The 27,996-nt window shown below is 32.0% G+C and overlaps 2 protein-coding genes across 2 annotated transcripts in view; both read right to left on the bottom strand.

Annotated features, from left to right (window-relative positions):
• The window catches only part of LOC127717934 (uncharacterized), a 184,613-nt gene that overhangs the window by 122,491 nt on the left and 34,126 nt on the right, over positions 1-27,996 (bottom strand). The window lies entirely within an intron of this gene.
• Positions 18,895-27,996, bottom strand: part of LOC127717935 (uncharacterized) — a 30,244-nt gene continuing 21,142 nt past the window's right edge. Inside the window, exons 4-8 of the mRNA XM_052223814.1 lie at positions 26,744-27,046; positions 25,942-26,057; positions 21,260-21,428; positions 19,859-20,011; positions 18,895-19,153 (exon numbers count right to left, since the gene is read on the bottom strand). Coding sequence (XP_052079774.1) covers positions 19,131-19,153; positions 19,859-20,011; positions 21,260-21,428; positions 25,942-26,057; positions 26,744-27,046 — 764 coding nt within the window. The 3' untranslated portion in view covers positions 18,895-19,130. The remainder of the gene's footprint in view (positions 19,154-19,858; positions 20,012-21,259; positions 21,429-25,941; positions 26,058-26,743; positions 27,047-27,996) is intronic.

The following is a 27,996-nucleotide window of genomic DNA, read 5'->3' as shown; positions in this document are numbered from 1 at the left end:
TAAGACGAAGATACATTGAGGGTACTAAATCTATCTTCGATTAGAGATAGTGCCGTCATGTGATTTCAGTTTATAAAAAAAACAGATGTTACTAATGCAAAGGTTAAAATTTTGCGTACAATTTAAACAATATCTTTACAAAAGATTTCTTTTGAATTGTGTAAGGATAATCCATTATAACCATTGTTACTTATGACATGCATAAGACGAGGATATCGTAATAACAGTGTACACCATAGTGGATAGGATTTTTTTAATTTCCAGATCAAGTACATTGTATCATAAATCAGCGCCGAATTCTTCATACTATAGCATAAATATATATATAATGTATCATCTAAGAATGTGCTACTTACACAACACAATGACAAGCGTTGTCTTTTCCTCTGTTCCAATACTATTTGAAGCCATGCATCTGTATAGTCCAGCATTTCCTCGATTTATTTCTAAGATTTTCAGTCTACATATTGGTGCAGCGCAGTGATGTAGGACCTGTTTACTTACATTCTCTATCCACATTCTTTGAACTACAGGATTTCCGTCGGCAGTACACGAAATAGTCATGTTTTCATTTTCTGTCACTTTGATAGGATTTGGATTTTCAATTGATATTGAAGGCTTATCTACAGAAAATTTACACTAGTAAGACATAAAGTATTTTTTATTGCAAAGTCATTTACTATTTAATAGAACACTGATCGTAATTAAATGGTAACGGTATTTTAGTCTAACATGTCAAATATGGCAAGGTTGTATATATCCTTTTTTAAGGTTCTTTTTAATAAAAGCGAAGGAGTAAAACATAAAGATTAAAAAAGTAGGTTCCATCAGTCCCTAAAATGGCCCCAATTTCTAGGTAAATTTTCAAATTAGAATTCATTGACTAATATCACAAAGAATCATAGCTAATACAATGACTAAAAAGGAAATATGTCTTTTGGTTGAAAAGTTAAGAACTTGTGTCACTCCATTTATTTTAACTGAAATTTAATTGTTTATTTAGACAGGAAACATAGAGGGCATGCGTAGACACGAAAAAATGTTCTTTTCACACAATAGTTGTTATACAATTTTACATATCTAATTTGAATATTTAGTTTGTCGATGCCTGCGCTCTATGTTTCCTATGCCTTAATTATGTTCAAATTCGGTCGATTTTGTCAAATTTCGCAAAATCACTAATTTTTACCATATTTGGAATTTAACTATGACCATGATGACCACTTTTACATAAAAATTGGACCCACAAAAAAGTATATTTTACTCTATCAAATATCTTTTCATCAACTTAATACATTTTGACATCTTGAAACATTGAACTTAATAATTGGGGCCAAATATGACCCTTACCTAACTTACTTCTTTGTCATTCACATGAAGAATTCTTCACAACGCTATTCATTCCTTCAAACTTTTTTTTATAGAAATAGTTCGATACATTTCACTAGTTTTTTTATACCGACTATGATCAAAAGAATTCACTTAAATTTCCGACAAAACCATCAAATCTTACAATCAGGTCAAAAATACTTTAAAAATAGCTTATATTTTATGTTGGAGCTTTCAGCAAATAATAAACCAGCTAAAAGCGTAAGTACCAGAACGACTATGCAACACAAAACGAGAAAAAAAAATATGTACGTCTAAATATTTGTCAAATGATAATGCTTGGTATGTGTTTGTATGTATCTTTATAAGGAGCTCTGATCGTTTAGATTTGAATAATGGTGTTGCTGAAAATATTTCGCACAGATTTGTCGGTTTGAACAAGTGATAAATTATGATGTATTTGTTTATAAGAAAATGAAATTAGACATTCATTAATATTGCAATTATTTAGGCAATGACGGTATAGACAGTTTTTGTTGTAATGTTTTAACTGATTATTTTTTTTGCCATTTGATGTTTTTAATATAGATCAACTGTACCCCAAAATTTTGTTGTGTGAACAGACATAAATTCGGCTTTTCAAATGATATCGGTAAGCTCGTATTTGATTAAACAGAAGACTAGCATGATATAAAAAAATTGAAAACAAAAATAGTCTAAGTATCATCAAAATCATTTTGCAATGTATTTATTATTAAAAAATTTCACTCACATTTTATATCAAGCGTGATGGTTTCCTGTAAGGGATTTATAAGTGTATAGCTATCAACTTTACACGTATATTGCTTGTTGTGATTGTCCCTTGTAGGAATTATCATTAACGATAAAATTCCTGGCCCGCCAGTTTTAATCGGATTGGAAGTACTATACCAGGTGATTGTCTCAACGGGAATTCCGCTGTGAACAATACATGTCAAGTTTGATAACTTGTTCTCTTCTCCTTCTAAAGTTCCATTCTTGGAGTTAAGGATTTTTATATCTTTTGGAAGAACTGAAAAATGAAATATTTCTATATGCTAAAATATGTTAGTATGCGTACAAAAACAGTACAAAACAGTATAATCAAAAAGACCCTTTCTTAGGCCATCACGTTGTCCTAAAAATACAATGGAAATAAATGTTTACCATTTTCATGAAAAATTTTAAATACCTCAAACTTAAATTACTTTTATAAAACGTCTTTTGACATCTGTATCTTTTACGTATACAATTATTTGCATAACATCGAGTATATTAACCTAATATAATGGTTTTAATATACAAGAAAATATCTACTTTCAATCAAATTCATATAACTTGAATTTGGTCTGGATTTGAATTCCAGACAAAATATACAGTTTACTGAAATCCATACAACTCATTCATATTTTATGGATCATGTAGCATTTCAAATCAGAAGTGTAAATACCATTTATAACAGCTATCAAGTGTTTAATCAAACTCATATACTTTTCTAAGCACTATCAGGTAATAACAAATAAAACTGATAATTATAGGTTTCATAACGAGTGAGATTACGATATCGATTGATATCAGCTTTGAGTTAATTATAAACGAGCCTTCGACGAGTGTATGATTACTATTCAAATCAATGTAATGGATGTAAAAAATGACATCAAGAAGATTTTTAGGCCAAAAGTGTGAGTTTTTTTTTTGTATATTAATGAAATCATACATGGACGAAATGTATATAGTCTTAAACCTTTGGAAATTGTAAATGACCTAACGGAAAACCTATGGAAGTATTGTAACATTGTCTTATGATGCTTGATGAGCCATTCAAATTATCGCCGTTTTTGTATCACACTCCGTGCAGTGTGATACGAGTCATATCTTTTTATGCAAGAAATAGACAACAAGCCACAACCATTACCTAGGGGAATTGATGGTGACCAAAATGTCGACTCTTTTTGATTTTACGACACACTGCGTTGTATCAAACATGAGTATGATAATTGTCAAAGAGATTAATAAACTTGAAGATATACGTAATATCCTTGATAACATTAACAGTCCTCTGTAAGATTTCGCAATCTACCCGGACATGCTGATGGTCAATAGCTACCCAGATTTTGCTCCAAATACTAAGTACCGCGTGATTATTAGTCGATTATCTACAAATGTTATATGTAGTGGTATTTGTTTGACAAATTCGGAATCGACCTCACGAAATTCGCCACTCGAATCAAATACGATACCATTAGAAAAAAAATGACAATTGTGATATTCTTAAATATCAACTGCTGTAATATGTATAGTTATATGTTTACCTGTCATCTTCAATGTAATGTAAAACTCCTGTACATCCGTTCCATTTCTTGTTCGAGAGCATATATAATCTCCTCTGTCGTTCGATGAAACATGTTGTATTTGAAGATTATAGTCTCCTTCATTTATATTGCCAACAATCGCAAGGTTTTGCTTATTAGGTAAACCAGGATTAATCTCCATGCCGTCTGCATAAGGGGTGACTTTCTGGATTACTTGTCTGTGTATAGACTCTGCTTTATACCATGTCGACTTGTTGTTTGTATAGACTTTGCATTTCAAAATTACAGTATCGCCTTCCGATGCATATACAGTGCGTTTATCTGTGTATACAGCTGTAACGGTTAACAATAGATAACTGACTTAAATATCAAATAGTTGGTTTTTGCATTTAACATGTTTATATAGATGTTTTCTTCTTATGATATAATAAAAAGGTTTATCAAGTGATATTTTTACAAACACGTAACTTTTAAGGTAAACACTTTTAAAATGTAACAAATGAGTTCAGAATTTTTAAAAGGATGAAAGCCCTGTAACAAACAAAGTTTTTGATTTTCTTGGTAGGTTTGCGTGCAGATTGGAAGGCACCTCTTTGCGTTTTTTTATTCTATTTTTAAATGCATAACCAAATTTAAAAGCAATTACTCGTCTCAAATTAAGAATCTTTCTGTTACATGTTATAAAATATGTCAATTATTTGAAAATGTATTAAGGCAGGAAGTTTAGTTGTCAAACTGTATTAATATAAGGGGTAATCATTAGAATTAAGTTGGGCAGACAATGATAAAGTTCAGCTTGCCTGCAAACCTGTAAAGATTAATATTCCATGCAAACAACCAGTCTGCGTGGAGAAATTCAAATGATTGTCCCCTTATAGGGTATTTATCATCTTTTGAAAGTTATACGATGTCTGACACAGATTTGTTTTTGTATATACACAATATGTGTTTTTGTTAAGGTGATGCTAAAGTGTTAACTTATTGTAAAAAAACAGGGTTTGAAAGTATTATTTCGGTCTGCTTGTCAGATTTAATATATTTACACAAATAAGGTACATGTAGCAGTGATATCTTAAATGATACTTAAGTGAGCAAACTAGGTATTCGTTGTCGTGTATTATAAAAAAAGACAAGATTGTTAAGGACTAGATAGTCTAACTATTTTTTGAAATTTTAAGGGCTTCAACATCTATTTGGGATGTGCTATTCTGTTTAAAAAAAGGTACATAAGATCTTGCAAACCAAATGTGTGTATCGATGCTAGAATTAAGTAAAGATTTTACATGATTATTGGTATCAAAAACCCGACTTAAATTATTAGTGATACAAAGATTACAATCAATGAAATCCGAAACGTCACTTCAGACACGGGCATGTCGATCAATGGGTAAGAGTTGTTGAACTTATCAATTATTAATTATATGGAATTAAGACTGAACTTTACTGAGTTTAGCCATATACTGTGAACTATAACAATACTGGAAAACGTCTTTTTTCAAAAGGGCACAATTGGTATGCAAAAAACTCATCATAGATACCAGGATTGAAATTTCATATTTGCGCCAGACGCGCGTTTCGTCTACAAAAGACTCATCAGTGACGCTCGAATAAAAAAATGTTAAAAAGGCCAAATAAAGTACGAATTTGAAGAGCATTGAGGACCAAAAATTCCTAAATGTTTTGCCAAATACAGATACGGTAATCTATTCCTGAGGTAGAAAAGCATTAGTATTTCAAAAATTCAAAGTTTTGTAAACAGTCAATTTATAATTATGAACAAAGCATAGGAAAACGAACCACCTGTCGATATACTTTATTGCCGAAACATACATAAATATTGTCAACAGAAAATTGACAGCTTGCATCATCTCATCACCTATAAGGATCAAGCTATACAGCAATTCTCATCCTGCAAATCTATTTATTTAAAGCTATCCTGCAATTATGTTCGGAAAACTACTTGATCGACAATTTTGATTTCCGTAAAATGTGCCGAAAATCAAATCCCAAGATCATTTGGCAAGTATAAGATTTTGCTCTATGACTCTGTTAGTGACAGGGAGGATTAACTAGATCATGATAAATGCTCAAAATAAAAATAAAACGATGTAGTATAATTGCCAATAAGACAAATATTCACCAAAATTCAAATGAATTGGTGGTAGCAATTATATGCAACCGTATGGCATATACCAACATGAAAAGCATATACCGTATTGTCAGCTATACATTCAGACATGAACCAACGACAACCAATGAACTACAGGCGGTAAATATAAAATTTGAGTAACTTCCGTTATAGCGATTTGACATTTGGAGTACATAACATAATTTATTGGCACGAAATGCCGATTTCCGCTCGAACAAAATAGTGAATGTATTTTCGTGTATACTTACATTTATACCTTTTTTACAGTTGTTTAAGAGGGACAAAAACGGTATGGGATATTACATCAGCATCAGTTCTTGCACAGCCAAACAAAAAATGCTGTTCTTCGTCTCAAAATTATAGTGAGACCTTCAAAACGTAGCAAAACATTTTTATTGAAAGAAATTCTTTGTAAGGTAAATCGGGTATTATTTGTAAGATTAAAACCATAGAATCGGGCCCGGTCAAAAAGATCATACTGGAAAGTAGAACATATTTAAAACAAAATAGTTCCTGTTCATAGGTGGAAGTATTAAAAGGTATACATAATTATAATCAGCATGCGATAACTGCCGAATTTGACTAATAACATAAAGGGAGCCTTGATCTATCTGGTTTTTTTTTCTTCTCTTTTTTGTGTGATTTTTTCGTTCAATTGTTTGGAAATGAGTTTGTCCGTTGAAGGTAAATTCTAAAACAGTACATCAGGGGTATTATCAGCTCATTAGTCAGTGAAATGAATCTGACCAGATTTTTACAATATTTCAACACTTCCAAGTTGATGAGTTATAAAAAAAAAATAGAAACAAAGGTTCCGACACTTTCGGGAAAAGTTGATCTATGCTGAAATTGGCCATTGATTAGGTCTCCTTTGTTTATGAGTATTTATTAAGTATTTGAACCATACGCGTATGGTCATGACCATATGTATATATACTCATATGGTCCGACCAAACGCGTATGGTCCTGGTAATTAACTGATGACTGTTGACGTTGAAAAGGTATTGCTTTATTATTAGTTCCAATCATATGGTAACTAATATTACATGATTAACCAAACAGATGTACGCGTATGGTCGAACCGTATGAGTATACGCATATGGTCATGACAATACGCGTATGGTCTAAATACTCATATGATTCGGAAAAGCTATAAAGTTCCAAACGTTTTTACATTTAAATACACTATTTTCATCTGTCAGCTCTGGGTTGATGCTAATGATGGTGGAGTGCTCGTCCCTTAGTGTACATCACGTCAGTTGTCAATAAACGTGGGTTGCAACTGCATTCGACTTTGCTAATTCTATTTCTGTTTTTTATAACCAATAACTTTGTAGTTCCTAACGTTTCTTTGTGTTTATACATTCCTGGCCTTCAAATGTTTGTAATGTTAACTGGAAGAAAAACTAAGTCCATTTATAAGTAAAATACGGAAAAAATGGAACAAAAACTCAGGGTGTATGATTTCTCCACACCGGTGTAAAATTGTGTACACCCCTGATTACACCAAGATAACTAATAGTACCCCATGATTTTATAAAACATTCCTCATGTTCCTATGGTGGTAAATTTAAAGCTACAAGATTGATAATTAAATAATTAAACAATCATGATGTACTTCCATTTAATCGGTCCGTTGTCAATGCAATTAGGTAACTATCATTTGTATATATCAGTCTGAATACTGTTTACTATCATCATTTCAGTTGAATATATTCAGACTCGTCTATATCTAAGGGGAATAAGGCTTCTACAAGTGCTTTTCATGTGTTCTTTTCTTACGTTTTTAACGGTTTGTAAGTCAGTAAACATACAATGAGAAGTTAATCATGTTAATATTGGCATCAAAAGACCTCCTCATAAATATGGCTGTTCAAATCTTAACATCCCTTTTTGTTCGGAGGTCTTTATAATGTCAATATATGAACACGTTTAAAACAAGCAAATTCATCACATGCAGGGATAATATGTGTAAAATCTTGTTTAGTCACATCGTATTGGCAATCTGACTGTGACCTAAGGAGGTCTTCTATTCGTGGAACATATATTATATGTTATTTTCTTGCCATTTCGTGCTTTTAAACAATTATATGTGCATATTACACATTCCCATAAGAAAGATTATCATGTTAAATAGGAGATCAGCAACGTAGATTAATGCGAGTTAGTGCATAGCATAAACGTTTTTTCCTGATTTGCATTCTCAAGTTTTTTTCATCAATTAATTTCAAAATGTTGAAGAAAAAAAATCTGCTTTTCTTTGGTTAATATGGTTAAGATGTATTTAAAATACGAGGAAAACATTACACTCTTCGTTTATGATAAAAATGTAATGAATTCCATAATCTAGTGATTTTATACATTGTAACCATCTATGTGTTTCTTGCTTCCGTGTCTTCAGATAAAACCATGGTAACTTTTAAATGTAACTAGCCAGTAAGTACTAGCAATTATAACTAAATAAATGAGTTTTGTTTCACCTTATATTTTAGCCGTTTTGTGTGGTTATGCCTTCATCCAATAAAAGAAATACTCCCAATTTAATATAATTGGATACAATTTTCTGCAAATGTTTGCCAAAAAAATATATTTTTTTACGGTATAAAATTCAGATAATGCATATGCATACTTTAAGTTTGTTTGTCTTAACTAAAATTTAAAAAACCTACAAGTATGCATTATTCATAACATATCTTGACTCTTTGTGTTAAATGATAAAAAACAATTCATCGTGGAGGGTTCATAGTGGTTCCATTGCTCAATACGACAAACACCAGATAGATTGTATAAATGTTATGAAATATCCGTTAAAATTATCTGATTGCCATGATAAAATATTACTAATATATAATTCCCTGATGAAGATATATTACAAGGTTAGTATTCATACTTACGAAATTCCACTGTTCGTATATATATATATATAAATATATATATATATATATATATATAACAATATGAATTTATTCAAAATAAATTTAAAAATATAAAACTAATGATGCTTGTACTTACACAGAACGTGATGTGCAGGGCTTGAAATTATACACATGAAAATCAGGTATAGTTTCATCTATAAAGGAAAAAGAAATGTCTTTTAAACACGAAGAAGTTAACCTGGACAAAATGGGTCTAAACAATAAGGTCACTGATAAAACGTCGAACTCATAAGTTGAAAAACTGTGTGATTTATCGACCAAAGTCCGTTTTCAGAGATAAAGAAGTTGTGAAATGTCTATCATTTCTTCCCAATAGACATGTTGTTGTTTCTGCAGACAAAGCTTCAAATGATGTTTTCTTTGTATGAAAGTCGTACTACTAAGCGTGTCTTGGAAAATAATTTGGAATAAATGAGCACTCAGGTAACCCCACATACAGAAAACATATTATTTGACAAGGTTTAAGTTTTGGCGAATCATATTTAAGTCCTTCATGGCTTCAATGAACATTACATAGAACAACAAATCGGAAGACTTACCTTGCTTGTATTGGATTCCTAAGCTTTAAAAAAATCCGTACAAACAACTGTACATTGCCAACTGCATGTTCGACGGATGAAGTGTACATTTGATAGACAAAAATTGTGTCCGCAGTGACAAAGGGTCTTCAGAAATACTTTGAAACTGTTTACTCGCGTAGTAGTAATAGTGGTATACCACCATTCCCCATTTGAAATTGAAAATCGTCTAAGAGAAATAATCCCCAATGCTTTTCAACATAAAAATGGATGCATACGCTATTAATTTATTATTTTGGGATACCATACAACATATTTTGTAAATAGTGATCAAAAAGGTAAAACATGCTACACAGAGGAACAAGTGATCCGTTTGCTGGAGTTTCTTATTGACAACAAATTTATTGAATTTGGAGGTAGACTTTTTCGACAAATTGTCTGCATTCTATGGGAACGAACTGTGCGCCTTTCCTTAATGACCTCTTCTTATTATCGTAAGAGTCAGAGTTCCTTCAGACTCTTGTCAGAAACAAAAAGATCAAAGAAGCCAGATCATTTAATTTCACATTCAGATATTGATGATGTTTTTTCAATTAACAATCCAAACTTTTCTGATTGGGTTCCATTAATGTATCCCCCCATAACTAGAAATAAAAGAAATAACATACACGGCTTCATCTACCCCATTTTCAGACGTTTTCCTCGAAATTGAGCGTTCATCTAAGTACCATAATCTATGACAAGCGCAAGCGAGACGGTTTTGATTTTGTAATTATCAATTCTCCCCTCCCCCCTCCCACCTTATTAGCAATATAACAACTTCATATGCAAATGGGATATACATTTCCTAACTTTATTTGGTATTCAAGAGCTTGCAGCTGCTACTCAGACTTTATAAAACGTCACAAGTGGCTGAGCAAAACGTTGATGAACGTCTCGTCATTTTTATTACAAAAATTCATCGGAAGATACCTATACCTTATTGATAAATATTCCGTATCAACTTAACAAATAATACACGATGGTCTTGAAGTATAGATTCTTGGTACTGACGTTGTTTATAATCTAAATTACTTGTTATAGTGTTCTTTTATTTGTCTTTGTAAATTATTGCTTTTACTGTTGAGTCTATGTTTGGTAATATTCATTTTATGTGGCTCGGTTCTTATGCATCCTGTCATTGTGCTATGGTAAATTTTTGTATTCTTGTCTTTCTTTTTTCACTTATGTGCCTTTTTGATCTTCTTTGTTGGCATATTTGTTTGTTTTTATAGAGATTGAAATTAAAACACAATGTTGACTGCTGTACCCCTTTTTTTGAAATTTGTATCTATAATGCCTGTTTGATATGTTCACACATTGTTGTCAATATAATGGACTTTTTGTGCGACTGTCATACCAGTGAAAGGTTTAACTAGCTATACAACTAGGTTTAATCAACCATTTTCTACATCAAAATATGCCTGTACCAAGTCAATTGTTATCCATTCGTTTGATGTGTTTGAGGTTTTGACTTTGCCATTTGATTTGGGACTTTCCATTTTGAATTATCCTCGGAGTTCTGTATTTTTGTTGTTGTATTGTTTGCCTGTTTTGTCTATAAAACAATTTCACTATAAATCGGCTACATCATTTGCATCTTTGTCATATTCTCTGTCCAAATGTATTGATGAAATTGTAGATGTAAGAGAATGCAGATTGAAATTTCAATAAAAATTTCTTGAATAATTAAATGATGATCTTAAACTCAAATGATAAATACCTTTAAACAAGATGTAATGGCGAACTTTGCTCATGCAATTACTTCCTGAAATTTCATTTTAATCATGTTAATAAATAGGAGGAAGGTTTGAAAATCACAAAACGGATATATATTGATTTTGCGTTACAAGGGAAATCATAATGACACACAATGGTAGTCATGGTTACAATACAATTTAACATATTTTCTATAGTTAGATTTTTATTGTTTATTTAGGACATTTGATAACAATCAAATTAATTTAGAGGTAAACACAGTAAACTTAAGTCATATCTTAAAAAGAATTAAATCGACTTTATTACTTGATTTATTTCACTTGACTGGGCGGAGTTTAACCCGTTCGCTCATTATAGACAAGTCAATCTATAGACAGGTGTTTTTGGATAAACTCATCACAGAAGTGTCCAGTAATGGCCATTGATCCAGTTAAAATATGTTAACCTATATGTGTATTCACAAAACAAGTAATTAGAGACAGATTTTGATTTTCTTGTAAAGCGGAGTTTAAAATCACGTACAAATTGTCACATTTTGGAATTGGTGGTTATGAAAGTAAAACTATTACGACAGCAGTTGCAAAATCTGCATATGTCGTTATTCTATAATGTTCTGATGATACTGATATGTGATTAGAAATCAGTAGTAATTATAACGGCGATCATCCTTATCACGCACATCTTCAAATAGACTGTCCTTATGCAAATTGAAATGTAAGCTCCGCCCGATCAGTTTAAAACAAATTGATAATAAGTATTGCTTTCAATAATCTTTTGTCACGCTTTAATAAAATTGTAGTACTCTCAAAGGAGTTGCTGCTTGTGTTCCATTACACTTTTAATAGTGTCTGAATATTCCGTTTGTTCTAATGTATTATATAATATTTGAGATCTTACGTTTCCTATCAACACATTACTGATGCACGATGACTTGGTAGACCGTTTCAAAATATTTGTCCCTTAAACATGTTAAATGACCTAGGATTTACGTTTTTTTTTAGAAAAAAAAACCGTCCATCATACAACCGTCGATGTATGTCTTTTCAGTTCTGATGAAGTGATTAAGGACTGTTCAGATTCATTTGCCGATTGTAATGGGGGAATCATGGTATTGTCTTTACTTCTGCGGCCTGTGCTATTGGAATTTCCCCAACCTTAGTAGCAAGATACCAACTTCACCAGCAAATGGGTATACATTTCCCAACTTATTCGGTATTCAAGAGCTTGCAGCTACTACACAGACTTTATAAAACGTCACCAGTGTCTGTTGTCAGTTCGGATTTATTTGACGATTGTAATGGTGGCATTATGGCATTGACTTTACTTCTTCGACCTGTGCTATTGTTATTTCCTTACAGTTTATGAAAAAAATTAACGGCAATCAATAACTTGCATCATACAGATCATTAACCAAAAGAAGCAGCCACATAAACGAAAAAAAAAACACAAATGTATAACTGTAAGGAGAAGGTAATATTATCAATGACAACTATTTGTCCATCAATCAATCCATTATTGTGTATCTTAGTATTTTGACATACAGCTGACCAATATGCGTTTTGACAGGTTCAAAATGGCCTTAATAATACATGTAATACATGCAAAAAACATGACTTATGATGGCAAAGACACACCTGTAAACAAATATTCATCTTAAACTGTGATCTGGATCTGAACAGCCTAAAACACAAACTGTATTCCAAAAAGCGACAGGAATTGAGGTTATGACAATAATAACATATCCGTCGTCACTTGTCAAACAGATATTCCTTAACAATCAACACACTTGTGGAATTGTTTGTAAAATTTGGATGACTTCAAGTTCATCACTCAAAAACATTAACTCTTGATAGGAAATGCAACTTTACTTTTAAGTAACATGCATACATTATCAACTAGGACATGTCAGACATATAAGAGATATGAACTTCAATTGCAGGTGATCGTAGAATGTTGCTACGAAGAAATGACAATTTCTCAAAGTTGAAGCTGCTTAATAATTTGTCAAACTGTAGATTTTATAATGCTTTTTTCCCCAAGTATGATAAAAGTATGGGTCACCGGACTTTTATTCACGCTACAGATTGTGCAAAATTATCAGATTGTGTATATATAATGCATAAAACTCTATTTTGTGTGGTAAAAAGAAAACGTCATCATAGAATTTTGAGATAAAATGTGAGAAGATAGCTCTGATAACGTGCTTTCAGATAAGAAATTAAAAAAAATGGTTTCAGGACTTGTTTTCTTTCCACATATTAATATAGGTAAAATTCACAACACCTTCCATTATAATAAATACTTTATCTGAGTTATCTCTCCATTCTAACTGAGTTATCTTCCTTCATGTAACAAAGTTGAAAAAAATGAACTAAACATTCAACATTGTGTTAGAATCTTAATCAGATGCTTTGCCTAGCATTCACCTAGTAATTTGGAATTTGCCTCGCAACCAAACGATTCATGTGATAGAAGTGTGTTTTAACATCCCAGTTCTGTACATGCTGTCAATCTATTTAAGATACTAACAGCAATATAACAAAAACAACCTAGATCAATACACATTATTTTGATCGCTGTGTTTGTATACAAATACAAATATATTTTAATAAGAAAATAAGATAACAAATATCCCACTCTGTAGTGCAAAAGTATTTGTGCCAGTTGTTCGTGATGTATGACTATCTGACGAAAATACGGGCTTTTCTTTTTTATAACTGGCGTGAATTTAGGTAAATATAACTCAAAGTCTAGCCTTAACCAACGAATATAATCCGCTATGAAAGATATACGTACCTACATAGCAAAACGAAACTATTCGACGAGGATACCAAAGCTCTGATTTATGACGAACCAATCATCGAAATAAAGATATGATAGTCATATCAACCAACAGTAACATGGAAGTAAATGCAAGTGAACTAGTTCAAATGGCTATTAATAGAAGAGCGACTTGTTTGAGAGCACCCAGCTGATGACATTTTCTATGATGTAACCCATCATTACCACAAAATTGCGGTGATAATGAGCGGACAGACACCTATAATTCGAAAGGTCTGCAAAATTTTCTATAAACAAAACAATAGTAACAATTCAGATCAGATACAAAAAGTTTAAACCTAAAGCGGGACAGATGGACGAACGGATGGACGAACAAACGAACGACCTGACGAACGAACAGACGCACAGACTGATAAACATATAACCTCTAAGTTGGGCATTACTCATATATATTGTTTAAAGATTAGTACATGTAAATAGTTATCAAAGGTACCAGGCTTATTATTTGATACGCCAGACGCAAGTTTCGTCTACATCAAACTCATCAGACACGCTCAGATCAAAATAGATTGACAGCCAAACAAGTATAAAGTTGAAGACCATTGAGGACCCAAAATTCCAAAAGTTATGCCAAATACGGCTAAGGTAATTTATGCCTGGGATAAGAAAATGCTTAGTATTTCGAATAATTAATACTTTTGCAAACAGTTAATTTATAAAAATGACCATATAATTGATATTCATGTCAACACCGAAGTGCTGACTACTGGGCAGGTCATCGATACTCTCGAGGACGAAACGTCCACCAGCAGTGGCATCGAACCAGTGGTGTCAATAGTTCTCAAAGGTACCAGGCTTATAATTTGATACGTTAGACACGTGTTTTTTCTACATAAGACTCATCAGTGACGCTCAGATCAAAATAGTTAGACAGCCAAACAAGTATAAAGTTGAAGAGCATTGAGGACCAAAAATTCCAAAAAATTGTGCCAAATACGGTTAAGGTAATATATGCTTGGGATAAGAAAATCCCTAACATTCCGAATAATTCATACTTTTTCAAACATTAAATTTATAAAAATTACCATATAATTGATATTCATGTCGACACCGAAGTGCTGACTACTGTGCTGGTGATTTCTTAGGGAACGAAACGTCCACCAGCAGTGGCATCGACCCAGTGGTGAAAATAGTTATTAAAGGTACCAGGCTTATAACTTGATACGCCAGACGCGCGATTCGTCTACTACATAAGTCTCATATCAGTGAGTTCAGATCAAAATAGTTAGACAGCCAAACAAGTATAAAGTTGAAGAACACCAAGGACCTAAAATTCCAAAGAAATTGTGTCAAATACGGCTAAGGTAATCTATGCCTGGGATAAGAAAATGCTTAGTTTTTCGAATAATTCATTCTTTTGCAAACAATAAATTTATAAAAAGGACCATATAATTGATATTCATGTCAACACCGAAGTGCTGACTACTGAACTGGTGATACTCTCGGGGACGAAACGTTCACCAGCAGTGGCATCGACCCAGTGGTGTAAATAGTTATAGGCTTATAAATTGATACGCCAGACGCGCGTTTCGTCTACATAAGACTCATCAGTGACGCTAAGATCAAAGTAGTTAGACAGCCAAACAAGTATAAAGTTGAGGAGCATTGAGGACCCAAAATACCAAAACATTGTGCAAAATACGGCTAATGTATTCAATGCCTGGGATAAGAAAATGCTTAGTATTTCGAATATTTCATACTTTGCAAACAGTTAATTTATAAAAAATGACCATATAATTGATATTCATGTCAACACCGGAGTGCTGACTGCTCGGCTGATGATACCCTCAAGGACGAAATTTCCAAAAGCAGTGACATTGACCCAGTGGTGTAAATAGTTATCAAAGCTACCAGGCTTATAAGTTGATACACCAGACGAGCGTTTCGTCTACATAAGACTCATCAGTAACGCTCAGATCAAAATGTTCGACAGTCAAACAAGTATAAAGTTGAAGAGCATTAAAGACACAAAATTCTAAAAAGTTGTGCCAAATACGGCTAAGGTAATCTGTGCCTCGGATGAAAAAATGCTTAGTATTTCGAATAATTCATACTTTTGCAAACAATCAATTTACAAAAAGGACCATATTATTCATATTCATGTCAACTACGAAGTGCTGACTACTGAGCTGGTGCCACCCTCGGGGACGAAGCGTCCACCAGCAGTGGCATCGACCCAGTGGTGTAAATATTTATCAAAGGCTTATAATTTGATACCCAAGACGCGCGTTTCGTCTACATAAGACTCATCAGTGACGCTCAGATCATAATAGTTAGACAGCCAAACAAGTATAAAGTTGAAGAGCATCAAAGAACCAAAATTCCAAAACGTTGAAACAAATACGACTAAGGTAATGAATGCCTGGGATACAAAAAAAAGCTTCGTATTTCGAATATTTCATACTTTTACAAACAATTAATTTATAAAAATGACCATATAATTGATATTCATGTCAACACCGAAGTGCTGACTACTGAGCTGGTGACACCCTCGGGGACAAAACGTCCACCAGCAGTGACATCGATCCAGTGGTGTAAATATTTATCAAAGGTACCAGGCTTATAATTTGATACGCCAGACGCGCGTTTCGTCTACATAAGACTCATCAGTGACGCTAAGATCAAAGTAAGAAGACAGCCAAACAGGTATAAAATTGAAGAACATTGAGGACTCAAAATTCCTAAACGTTGTGCCATATACGGCTAAGGTAATCAATGCGTGGGATGAGAAAATGCCTATTATTTCGAATATTTCATACTTTTGCAAACAATCAATTTATAAAAAGGACCATATAATTGATATTCATGTCAACACCGAAATGCTGATTACTGAGCTGGTGACATCCTCGGGGACGAAGCGTCCACCAGCAGTGGCATCGACCCAGTGGTGTAGATAGTTATCAAAGGTACCAGGCTTATAATTTGATACGCCAGACGCGCGTTTCGTCTGCATAAGACTCATCAGTGACGCTCAGATCAAAGTAGTTAGACAGCCAAACAAGTATAAAGTTGAAGAGCATTGAGGACCCAAAATCCCAAAACGTTGTGCCAAATACGTCTCATGTATTTAATGCCTGGGATAAGAAAATGCTTAGTATTTCGAATATTTCATAGTTTTGCAAACAGTTAATTTATAAAAAAAATTACCACATAATTGATATTCATATCAACACCGAAGTGCTGACTACTCGGCTTGTGATACCCTCGGGGACGAAACGTCAAACAGCAGTGACATCGACCTTGTGATGTAAATAGTTATCAAAGGTACCTGGCTTATAACTTGATACGCCAGACGCGCGTTTCGTCTACATAAGACTCATCAGTGACGCTCAGATCAAAATTGTTAGACAGCCAAACAAGTATAAAGTCGAAGAGCATTAAAGACCCAAAACTCCAAAAAGTTGTGCCAAATACGGCTAAGGTAATCTGTGCCTGGGATGAGAAAATGCTTAGTATTTCGAATAATTCATTCTTTTGCCAATAATGAATTTATAAAAATGACCATATAATTGATATTCATGTCAACACCGAACTGCTGACTACTGAGCTGGTGACACCCTCGGGGACGAAGCGTCCACCAGCAGCGGCATCGACATAGTGGTGTAAATAGTTATCAAAGGTACCAGGCTTATAAGTTGATACGTCAGACACGCGTTTCGTCAACATAAGACTCATCATTGACGCTCAGATCAAAATAGTTCGACAGTCAAACAAGTATAAAGCTGAAGAGCATTTAAGACCAAAAATTCCAAAAAGTTGTGCCAAATACGGCTAAGGTAATCTGTGCCTGTGATGAGAAAATGCTTAGTATTTCGAATATTTCATACTTTTGCCAACAATAAATTTTTAAAAATAACCATATAATTGATATGCATGTCAACACCGAAGTGGTGACTACTAAGCTGGTGATACCCTCGGGGACAAAGCGTCCACCAGCAGTGGCATCGACCCAGTGGTGTATATAGTTATCAAAGGTACCAGGCTTAAAATTTGATACGCCAGACGCGCCAGACGCTACATAAAACTCATCAGTGGCGCTCAGATGAAAATAGTTAAACAGCCAAACAAGTATAAAGTTGAAGAGCATTGAGGACCCAAAATTCCAAAAAGTTGTTCCAAATACGGCTAAGTTTATCTTTGCCTGGGATAAGAAAATCCTTAGTATCTCGAAAGATTCATACTTTTGCAACCAGTAGATTTATAAAAATGACCATATAATTGATATTCATGTCAACTCCGAAGTGCTGACTACTGTGCTGGTGATACCCTCGGGGACGAAGCATCGTCCCAGTGGTGTAAATATTTATCAATGGTACCAGGCTTATAATTTGATACGCCAGACGCGCGTTTCGTCTACATAAGACTCATCAGTGACGCTCAGATCAAAATAGTTTAACAGCCAAACAAGTATAAAGTTAAAGAGTTAAAACGCTGATATAATATGTGGTAACAAAATTTTTTTTAAATACGCACTCTATTTTGATAAACTTTTTTTATATTGTTCTTCCTTTCTATAGATTGTTATTAGTTACTGTTAATTTTCATCGCCACAGGGATATTTGTACCCATTTTTCCTTTTTCATATTTTCATGTTTAATCAATTCTGTCGAGTTGAAAGATGGGATCCTTGTTTAAAGACTTACATCGAATATTCATCAATTACGTGTTATCAAAAAAATATCGGTACATAGAAGGTTCTGAAGACTACTCTAAAATGTACGCAAATTGATGTATAGATCCGTTCTCAAATCTCGAATTAAGCTTCAAAATGGTAAATAGTCGACATTATAATCTCTAAATCTAAAATAAAACATATGGGTACTTTAAATGAACTTTTTAGCATGTGACAATAACAAAGCGTATTGCAAAGTATTTCGTCATTTTATTATTTATCCAATCACTAGTATGTTATTTCAATTGATTTCAATTGATAAACAATCGATAGAGACAGTCTTTGTTATACATATGTTATATATATATAAAAAAGAAAATATTTTCTGTATGGAAATAGATATAAAAATACATGAACATAATTAATGTTGCACTCTACAAATTTATCTGCGAACACATTCTATATATACAATGTATTGTACAAGTTACATGAATATCAAATCATCAATGTACAGTTTAAACTCAAATATAAACTCTCGTACTTTTTACACTCAATATAAATAAAGCAAATTTTCCTGAAAACAAAAGTGTTAAACATGTTAAAAAGGGTTTTTTTTAAATTGCGATATATTCATTCACACACACACGTTCCTCTATTCTATATCATCAAGCTGTCTTCATCTGGAATATAACAGTAATAGATGATACTCAAATATTCAACTAAAAAAGGCACAGTAAAATTATTATCAATATATTATATAATTCACATGTAAAATGACGAAAGAAAAATTCTAAACGCTCTGACTTTTAATTGCTTTTTGAATTTAACACAAAAAGTTTTACTATAAGTACATATGTGGTTAAGTATTAATGTTATGTTGGTATCGATATAGAAACTCTGTATGGTTCAGTTTAAGTGTGATTTTTGGAATTGCTTCATTCAACGAGATCTTAAAAAAAATTTGATCTACATGTACCCGTTTTTCTAATAAGTTTGTCAATATTTGTATGCCGCCTGTAGATTAACATACAGCCATGCATTTGACATGTTTGGTAACCTGGGGTTTTTCATGTTTGTATGTCACAATTGATGTTAGTCAATTTTTAATGCTGCGCCAATTGATAAGAAAATGCCTGTACCAAGTCAGGAATATGACAGTTTGATGTGTTATAGCTTTTGATTTTGCCATTTGATTTGGGACTTTCTGTTTTGAATTTTCCTCGCAGTTCGGTATTTTTGTTATTTTACTTTTTGTCATATATAGTTTCAAGTGCATCTTTGATAACACAGTGATATATTTGTTTTTTCGTCAAATGTATGCTTCTTATGATTTTCAAGTGTAAACTAGTTTTTGTTTAAAATATGTCAATTCAAGATGACCTTACTAGTATGCCTGATATTTTCATCATTAAGTCTGTCATTTCCTTTACATCTTTTTACTATTACCCAGGATACAAACAGGCCAAATACTATAATGCAAGATACACCTACACCAATGACTATAGATGGCGTTTTACTGTCTTGGCTAGTCATTGGGGCTAAAAATATGAATTGAAAGCATGGTATTATATCTTGATTTTATGTAATGATATGCTTGTAATTAAAATTAGTTGTGCAATCAATAGCCAGTTGTGAATGATTTGTTCTTTTTACTGCTGAGTTAGATTTTTCAAAGAAATAAGACGTATTGCATGCTACTGAAGTTATATTTAGCCTTAATGTATAAGCGATACATTTATTCAATGCTCAAAGACAGTTAGATAGCAGTAGTGTACCGATGTTTGATTTTTATAAATCAATTGAAAAGATACTAATAAAGGTAGCAAACAAGACCCTACTTCTAGATTTTTGAAAGTTGTCATTTCGCATTAGACACAATATTATAGCGTGAAGAAGATATATACAATCGGGCTAAAGATTAAAAGTAAAGAGCTTGTTTGTAAAACTATGTACATGCAAAATGAAAAGTTCATAGAAAGTCAAAGGTTGGCTTTTAAAAACGTTTCTGTCGATGTCAAACGCAGTGCTTGTTTTCTATTTTGACCATCGGTAAACTGCTGTCGTTTAAATTTGGCGTAATTTTTTTTACATAGTAATGCTACATTTCGGTATTGCTGGTGTGATAGATCTATAAAGTAGAAATTTTAAAATTTATCCTGCAGTTGGGAAATTCAAATAATCAGTTGTTGATTAGTTTCGATTTTCTGCAATCATAAAAATGGTGTTCATATAAATATTTTTTTTCTTTAATCAGAATGTCATATACAAAACTACAAATTCATTTTATTATTCATTATGATGAAATTATCGTTTACTGCTGACCAATCATAAAATTTACTCCTACGGAAATACACTTGTATCTTGTTTAATATCAGAGTGTGTTTTCCTTTTAAGTTAAGCAATACGATGGTCGTCATGCCATATAGCTAAATTAGTTCCTCGCTAATCATCTTTCTACTTTTGTATGTTTCTTCTTTGTTCGTAAATATTAGTTCATGATTGTAAATTTTGAGTTTTCATTACAAAACTAAGTTCTGTTTTATTAAATTATCATTTAAAAGTAACTGTTTTGTCATTATTCATTTTTTTCCGTGTATGGATGTGTCTTTGCATTTCTATGTATTAGCTGGCCTTTGTAACTTTTCATAATTGGTGTGTTCTTGTTTCTTGTGTATATTTTAATAAGTTTAATTTCCTTGCGTGTTCATTTAAAAAAAAATCAATCCGAAGTTCTTATATATGGATGATGGTCATAAAAATATAGAATACATGCAAACGGAACATACGGTTGCAAGTAGCGCTGTTTTCTAATCTGACCAGAAAACTCTTCCTTCGTAATTGACATTCAACTTTGCCACAGGCCGTCATTTTGTCACTTAAATCTAAAACGTATGTCACATCTAGTAACACGTGGAACCTCTGTAAATCTGCAACAGGTATATTTATATTTGCTTCCTGAAATATGATAAAAACATAAAAATAGACACACAGATTAAGACCAAATTTGACAATGTGTAATTCAGTTGTAACAACAATAGGCTTCAAAATTTCTTTCCGTTTGTGGAGAACGTGTTGTCGAATGTTTTAATTTCGATGTTGTGTTTTATATATTATGTTATGAAAGTGTATATATCATTAGCTTTTATATATAGTGTGTGGTGAATAAAATATACTACTTGCACGTTTATCTTTTCCTTCTTGGTATATATTTGGCACACATAAAATAGCTAGTCTTATTTAATGACTATACAGTCATATTTCGAAATTAAATCACAATTAAGTGTAATGTTCCCCTATATGTAGTAAAAAGTGAATCAAAGTCTCAAGGTATGTGTATTTTCAAAACTTTATATATATATATATTCTCATAATTTTATATCTAGCGTTAAACAGAATGCTGAAATGATAATAAAAGAAGCGAACTGATGTTCAGATATATCTTAATAAAAGTACATGAGCTAACAAATATGATAGTAAAATCAAAAGCAAAAAATTGAATATAAATTCAAATCATACAACCAATTCTAAGTTCTTTGACTACAGATATTCTGTGTCAGAAACCTATTATGTTTCAAATATTTAATTACAATCCAAATTCAGACCTGTATCAAGCGCAAATATTGTGTTCATTTTTGCCCAAACTGTTCCGGGTTGGACCTCTGCGGTCGTATCCAGCTACGCTCGGCGAAGCAATTTATTCCATTTGTAAAGGGGAATAACTCTAAAACGGTTATAGTGACGCCACCAAAATATATACTTGATCTGTGATTTGTGGTAATAAGCATTGTGTATAAGTTTCATAACATTTGTTTGAGGCAAACTAAAGTTAGAGAACGGAAACCAACTTTGGGACGTACGGACGTACAGACGTGCGTACGGACGGACGTACAGACGGACAAGGGTAAAACTTAAAGCCCCATCCGCTACGGCGGGGGCATAAAAAGAGGCTAACTTGTACATGGTGAAAATGAGAAGCATGTTTCTGTATGTCGGAAAAGTAATTAGTAAGACCTCTTAATAGATAAGCAATATGCAAAAATTACTTGTAAACTTTGTGAATACTGCTCTAAATGTAGTTATTAACAGTATATGTCTGTATATTTGACTTGGATGCATCCACTTGGGGCTTCAATAATGGTACATTTTCCAGGTTCAGATTAGTAGAAGAAACGTTAAGTTGTCTTTATTAAGTCTTTTTTGGGGGTTATAATACTTTTTTTACTTTGTATGAATAAATTTGAGACGTCATAGATATATGGGCACCTGTTGGGGGTTATAATTTTAAACAGTTATTTTTCTATCAAGCTAGGGTATAAACAGCCAAGTCAATGTAGAGATTGTTTACAAGCGATTCAGATAAACCGATAGAAAGCAGTCGTTACAAGAAACGTATAATGCGTCCAAATAAACAAGTGCTCATCCCAAATTAATTGTAGAAATCTACTCAAATATTTAAGGAAAAAAATATTACTCAGAACATGAACACTTGATTACAATAAAAAAAAGTCTTCTTTAAGATTCTTTTGTCCGTGGCTTTATTGACCAAACTTTGAACCCATGAGGCAAAAGGTATATTTAGAACGATTAAACAGACGAACATTTTATTTTACTTTCATTGTAACCAATTCGTTAAAAATAAATTGCGCCATTTTCGTTTATATCAAACAGCACATAGTTTATTGGTTAAAGTAATAAACTAACTAAAATTAGGTGTTGATGGTAAGGAAAAAGGGGGGGGGGGGATTTTGTTAATATATTTTTCATTTAAGATCACATAACAATTAAAATTGTTGTTATTGGGAAAGTACAGTGAAACTTACATACCTGTTCATGGGTATAAAATATAATTTTATAATTTCACTCTAAATAAATACATTTTAAATGATATTTTTATTTAATAGGGGAAAAAGATTTAGTGATACTTGAAAATTTCACCAAATAATTGAAATTTTAAAATTATAAATTTTATTGAAATTTAATAGTTTAGATATTTAAGTAAACTTTAAATATAATACTAAACTGAACGTACAGTTTTGATCATTTCTATTTTTGAAAGTTTGAATGTTTTGATTTTTGATGAAAATATAGAAAAGGGGAAAGGACTAAAAAGTTGATACCTGTTACAAGTGGAAAACGGAATAAGAACGAAACGAAACGAAATGAAATGAAATTTACAAAACCAAATCAAAACAAAAACAATATTTTCTGAATAACCAATTATCAAAAAAAAACAAGAGTCTAACTTCTACTCAATCTACAGGATGAAAATAATAAATAGGATTCTTTAAATAGTAAAATTGCTTAGTTAGACCTGATTTTGACATACTTTGATTCTCTAAATAAATGAACATTTAGCAGATAATATTTGTCATCTTTGTGATAAATGTGGTTATTAATAATATCTGTCTATATACATATTTGACTTGGATACTTCCACTAGGGGCTTCACTAATAGCACATGTTTTAGGTGCGGATCTAGGAATTTAAAAAGGTGGAGACCTAGTTAGCCAATGTTTAGACTGATGCTTGTAAAAATTATATGCATTTATCAAATATGATGCTCTATTAGGGGTTGGTAGGCTCCATGCCCCCTAAATCCACCTCTGTTTTGAATAGCGAATAAAAGGAAACGGGATATTTGATATTTTTATTAAGAGATAGTTCCGTATTTGTTATTTGCACATGTGTTACGTATTGTACGACAATCAACTTTGAGCAAAGTAATAGTATGCAGCTACGTCCAGTCAGAATAGGTTGTGTAGCGAGAGAGTGCCTCGCTTTCTACACGTTAAGAACTCCAGCAACAACTCGTTGGTTGCCTGTTGCAATGCAAAGTTTCTGTCCCAATCCAATATCCCCTCATTTTGCAATGACGATCTTAAGTTTGCCGAACTTTATCCTGAACGGATTCTATTACAGGTCATTCGTTTTGTATCAAGTTTCAAATGCACAAAACACAAATACGGAACTACCCCTTCATAAAAAAAAATAAATATCCCGTTTCCTTTTATCATGTTTATTCGCTATTTAGAACAGAGGTGGATTTAGGGGGCATGGAGCCCCTAATGGTGCTACATATTTAATAAATGCATATACTTTTAACAAGCATCCGTCCATACGTTGGCTAACTAGGCCTCGTCCTTTTCAAATTCCTGGATCCGCACCTGAAAAATGTACCATTATTGAAGCCCCTCGTGGATGTATCCAACTCAAATATACAGACATATACTATTATAACCATATTTATTGCAGTAATCACAAAATTGAAAAATAATTTCTGCTTGCTGTTCATTTATTTAGAGAATCAAAGTGTGTTAAAATCAGGTCTAACTAATCAATCTTTCGACTCAAAAAATCATATTTCTCATTTTCATCCTGTAGATCAAAGAGTTAGTCTCTTGTTTTATTCTATATTCAAATTTTCAGAAAATATTGTTTTCGTTTTGATTTGGTTTTATAAATATCAAATTTTGTTTCGTTCCGTTCTTATTCCCTTTCGCACTTGTAACAGGTATCTGCTTTTCAGTCCTTTCTCCTTTTCCTATATTTTATTTAAAAATCAAAACCTTCAATCTTTCAAAAATCGAAATGATCAAAACTGTACGTTCATTTTAGTATTATTAAAGTCTGCTTTTTAACTATTTAATTTTTAAACAAAGTTTATAATTTTAAATTTTTTTATTATTTGTTAAAAGTTTTAAAATTTCAAAAAAAAATAATAAATTGGAATTCTGATATCTTAAAACTTTGATCAAAAATCAAAAAAAAATAAAATTTGAAAACTTTTAAAATTCTGAATTGATAAGTGTTACACGAACCATACACACATATTCGCTTAAAGGTGATGAATGTAAAATGAAAACCATAAATTGAAATACGCTGTATGATTACAAAAGACAGTTTGAATACATTTGTATAATATTATAAAACTAAATTAGAGTATGACTCAATGACCTAGCCATTATAGAATAACATTTATTGATTTAACTAGCTTTATATAGTATTTACATTCATCGTTAGTATTTAAGAAAAAACATCATTAATATTATTTATAATTGTATTAATGGCCATGCTTCTTTATAAAAGGAAGATATAAAATAATACCCGTAAATTTAGGAAGTTCTTCATAGTTTTCTGCATCATTCGTTCAATGCAGCATGGTTATATATTTTATAAAGTACTGAGGCGATAGAGATAACTATGTACATAAATGGTAAAGTTTATTAATTTTTTAAAGGTCTTGACTTGACATGAGGAAAACAAAGTTTCATTCTGCGCCAGTAACACGTATTTCTTTTAATTTAGTTTTGCTGCTTACAAAATATTGTATATGATACATGTCAAGTAATGCCGAACAAAATCATGCCGTGTCATCCCCTCCTCCACTCAAGACAGTAATCATTGTAAAGCTCATGAAATAAAAAACAAAGATCTTAGTTATATCAATATTCATTGGAGCATGACTTACTTTCATTTTCAGCTCACACACTGGTTTTGGGAATACTTTTCTGAGAATTAATTTCAGACTATATTTTCCATTCTGCATTTGGTAGTACATTTTAGTGAAGTGTTCATCAGGCAATTCTTTGAAAACATAACCATAATCATAATAAAAAGAAAGTTGTATCCAGTGTGTTACCTATTTTTGTAATCATTATAAAGTTCAAGTAAAGTAGAACTATAATTACTTAAATTAAACATTGCTGTGTGCTTATTTTCTAGCAACGAACTTCAAAATTGTTTTGAGTATATCCTTTTATGATTGGAATAAGTTGATTTTATAATCTGAAAACACTCGCTGAAGAATATCTTTTTATGTCGCTCTGTTTCCATGTTAAAGTTTTAATCATTAAAGAACCATTAACTGAACGCCAAATCGCACCCTTGGAAGTAATTGTCTATCTTAAACTTTATATTTGTATATAAATACACCCGAAGTTATCAACACAGTCATGTCTGTGCGATACGTTGTTTCATTTTCTTATATTTGTATTCGACCTGTATTTTAGTTAACAAAGACTACATACACACAATTTATAATATTTGTCTGAAGTTAGAAAATACTGTTACAAGTTCGTTTTCATGTGTTCTTGTTTTATAATATGATATTTTGCTAAGTGTTCTTATAAATTAACGTACATGGGTGGTTAACCTACATATAGAAATTTAATCTTTAATGAATTAAAAATTTCACAGCCACTTATCAACAACCTTCTTTACTAAAGAAAAACCAAACTTATGTTTTAATACAATGTGTTACACTAACTTACGCAAAAAATTAGTTTCATTTACTTCCAAAAACTTTTGATCGCTTTCGAATCCAACCAGACATGCATATTGGCATTGCAAATCGCTTTCAGATGTTTCTTTTACAATTAATTCATAATTTGTTTGATTTATCTTCCTTTCTTTGTATTTTGTTGGATCAACAGAAATTCCATCGTAGCATAATAGTTTGTTACCGATTCCGCCTCGCCACTGTCTGCTTCTTCTTGTTGGAATTATATTTGAGATTTCGCAATTAAAGACCAATGGTTTTCCTAATTCTATATCCGTAGGTAATCTTAGGATAACTGAAAAAAATGCAAAACAATACATTTATTGAATTGTATGTAATGTATCTGATGCATATCAAATTTTCATATAAAGTATTAAGACTAAAACTTGAATCATATATTTATATATATATATATATATATATATATATATATATATATATATATATATATAACATCACCAAAAATAATAATAAAATGAACAAATGTTAAATATTGAGATTGAGAGAAAACAAATTCGGGTTACAAACTAAAACCGAGGGAAACACATCAAATATAAGAGGAAAACAACGAAATAACAGAACATAGAAGTGCAGCAAAAAACAAACATCAATGCAACATTCATAGAAACGAACTATAAGATAACAACTGCCATATTGCGGACTTGGTACAGAAAATTTTAAGAAAAAAATGGTGGGTTTAACCTGGTTTTGTGGCTGGCCAAACCTCCGCGCTTTATGGCAATGTTAAATATACCGCTAAAATGACAACATTACATGACGGGAAACAGAGTACAAAAAAATGCAAAAACACCAAAGACAGAGACATACATAAATAAATAATATAATAGTACATTTCGACATGTTAACCACAGAATAACAACGAATAACTAAAATAATTTACACTACACAAAAACAGCTTAATAGAATTACGAAGTGTGTGTCTGTAACACGAATGGATCAACGCCACAAAAAGAAACGTCACAGGTAAATTTCTAAAAATTGGATATAAATCAAGATTAGGTTTCTAATTATGTTATTTGGTGTATTCTATAACAATTACAAGAACATTAATATAGAATTGTGTTAGTAATAATGCAACTAACTATGTCGGCCTTTCTTCCAAATCAAATTATGTAAAACAAATAAATCCTGTGCACATAGTTGCTTTAAATAAACTAAAATCATGCAAATGAACTGGGTGATTAATTATCTTTTCTTTTACATACGAATAGAAAATAAAAGATA

This window comes from Mytilus californianus, unplaced genomic scaffold, assembly GCF_021869535.1.
Source record: "Mytilus californianus isolate M0D057914Y unplaced genomic scaffold, xbMytCali1.0.p SCAF_10, whole genome shotgun sequence".
In the NCBI taxonomy this organism is placed as follows: Eukaryota; Metazoa; Mollusca; class Bivalvia; order Mytilida; family Mytilidae; genus Mytilus; species Mytilus californianus.
Note: the sequence above shows the minus strand (reverse complement) of the source record. Positions and strands in the feature narration are given on the sequence as shown.